The 2,500-nt window shown below is 46.6% G+C and overlaps 1 protein-coding gene across 1 annotated transcript in view; it reads right to left on the bottom strand.

Moving 5' to 3' along the window:
• The window catches only part of LOC110000790 (calpain-2 catalytic subunit), a 16,682-nt gene that overhangs the window by 12,518 nt on the left and 1,664 nt on the right, over nt 1-2,500 (bottom strand). The window contains exon 2 of the mRNA XM_065960804.1: nt 1,481-1,550. Within this exon, the coding sequence (XP_065816876.1) occupies nt 1,481-1,550 (70 nt within the window). The remainder of the gene's footprint in view (nt 1-1,480; nt 1,551-2,500) is intronic.

Below are 2,500 nucleotides of genomic sequence, written 5' to 3'. Positions count from 1 at the left end.
ACACACGCATGGAAACACACACACACACACTTTCAGATCTTCAGTTATATGAGACAGCACGTCCATATTAACTACATATATCCGATATCAGGCGTCTATGAAGTCTATCTTTGTTGCCGTGGTTACAAAGACGAATCGATATCATATCACTTTAACTAGAATCAAACTGAAGTCTGAAAGTCTGGTATCATGGGCCGCCGGATGGCCTAGTGGTTGTGTTGCACGCTCCATGTACAGAGGATATAATCCTCCTTGCAGCGGCCACCACATGGGGCAAATGAGATGGCCCCACCCACTTAGGGACGCCGTGTCAGTGTGCATTAAAACGGAGCAGTGAAATAGTTAGCTTAGCTTAGCATTAAGACCAGAAACAGGAGGAGTGTGATTCAAAATAATGATCGTCATGTTCGGATTGGAGCTGAGTTTCTGCAGACTCTGATCCTGATTTGACTTCCAAATACATTTTTTTTTTTTTTTTTTGCATCAGAGCTGCAGATCGACACAGACACACCTCTCTGATCTTTAATCTGTAGTTTGTTTGAGGTTAGAGTCTCTGTGAACACACACAGTCTGTACGTCATGTTGCTGGTTGTTGGAAAGTTGTGCAACCTTAAGAGTCAACCTGCAGGCAGAACTCAGGGCTGATCTCTGGATAACGATCTGTGCAGCCTCTTTTGTCTTCCGTGTCTGTGCACATGCTTATTACAGTTATTTGAACTGGAGGTGTGTGTGTGTGTGTGTGTGTGTGTGTGTGTGTGTGTGGACAGGAACCGGCTCTTCCAGTCTGACGGGCTGCTGCCATAATAAACTGTGAGTGTTGTGTTCAGGGCCCACATAAAGACTAGCTGCTCTCAGCTTTGTTTGCAGCAGATCAAACACGCCTCGTTATAAATGATCGATGACATGATGTGCTCAGGACATGCTGTCGACCACGATCACAGAGCGGCGCCCACGCCACGTCTTCACTATAACAGTAATGTGTCGTGATGCATTCACTGATCAGTAGTTATAAGGAGATCACAGATTGTAAAACCAGCAGCAAGTCTACAGCGGCGTCACATGAAGGTGACATGAAGAGAAGAGTGAAAGCTGAGGAGGCGAGACATCAACAAACACATAAACGAGTGAAGAAAGGCGAGGACGATAACATCTTTGTCTGATCTCATGATTCAAACCGAGTTATCTGCTTTATGACGGCTAACAAACACACGTTTAAAAAGACTGAAGGCAGAAACATTCTAATAATCATTTTACTAAATAAAGCAGAACATCGTCTGCATATCGCCTAAACTACAGATCTGTGTGAACCTCTGTGTGTATGTGTGCGTGTGTTTGTGTATTATGTGTGTGTGTGTGCGTGTGTGTGCGTGTGTATTATGTGTGTGTGTGTGTGTGTGTGTGTGTGTGTGTGTGTGTGTGTGTGTGTGTGTGTGTGTGTGTGTGTGTGTGTGTGTGTGTGCGTGTGTGTGTGAGTCCTCACCCAGAGCTCCCTGACAGATGTCGGTCCTTGAGGCTCCAGAGATGATGAACTCAGGGTTTCTGGTCAACTCCTGCACACAGAACAGAACTCAGTAAGAAGTACAGAAGAGCAACATGAAACTCAAACAGAGTTCATCTTTCCTTTAACGACCTCTGGAGACGGGACAGAGGGGGGAGGAAGTGACCCCCCCCTGTCCCGTCCCGTCTTCAGAGGCGTTACAGAGGAGAGACAGGATCAGCTGATCTAGTGGGGGAGAACAGCGCTGTGTGTGTGTGTGTGTGTGTGTGTGTGCGCATGTCTGACTGTGTGCGTATCTGACCTCACAGACCGGGACGCCGTCAGCTATCACGGCGTTGCAGAATCAATGTGAACGCACAAAGATGTGATGAGGGCGGAGCTTAGTTACAGCAGTCTGAAAAGAGTGACAGACTTCTCTTGAGACGCCCCCTGCTGGCCGTTAAAAGAGACGCAGGTTTAAGGCACTTCTTATTGGACACACGCCTCAGATCCTCTTGTTGCCTGTAATGACCACGAAGGCCTGGTGGAGGCGCTAACGAGTCAGAGTTTGTTCAGCTTCCGTTCTAAAGTATTAAATTCATACATTTTAATTACAGATTTAGAGTTTGTCAGGTTCGTCAGGTCCAGTCCATCAGGATCCTCAGACTCTAAAATCCAGTTTTTTATGACATGGCTCCGCCCAGCTCAAACACTCATTATAATGGGAGTGACCCAGTTTAACCACAGCTCCCATTGTGAGCCTGCAGCTGGGTGTGGGCGTCTGATCAGACGACAGAAAACATTACTTCAGAGAAGAATCGCCCGCAGCACGATCCGGGACAGATTATCTGAGTGTTGATGACCACGGTCAGCTGACTGAGGATTACCCCCCCCAACAAACATCTTCATGTATGCATCAGCATTGTCACCACCTGCAGCTTTAAAATGTTTTTCATAAATTTGACCCATTAGAGTCTCGCCTCTGACAGCGGTCCTATTTATTCAAAACTTCACTGACATTTA

Source organism: Labrus bergylta, chromosome 1, assembly GCF_963930695.1.
Source record: "Labrus bergylta chromosome 1, fLabBer1.1, whole genome shotgun sequence".
NCBI classification, from domain to species: Eukaryota; Metazoa; Chordata; class Actinopteri; order Labriformes; family Labridae; genus Labrus; species Labrus bergylta.
Note: the sequence above shows the minus strand (reverse complement) of the source record. Positions and strands in the feature narration are given on the sequence as shown.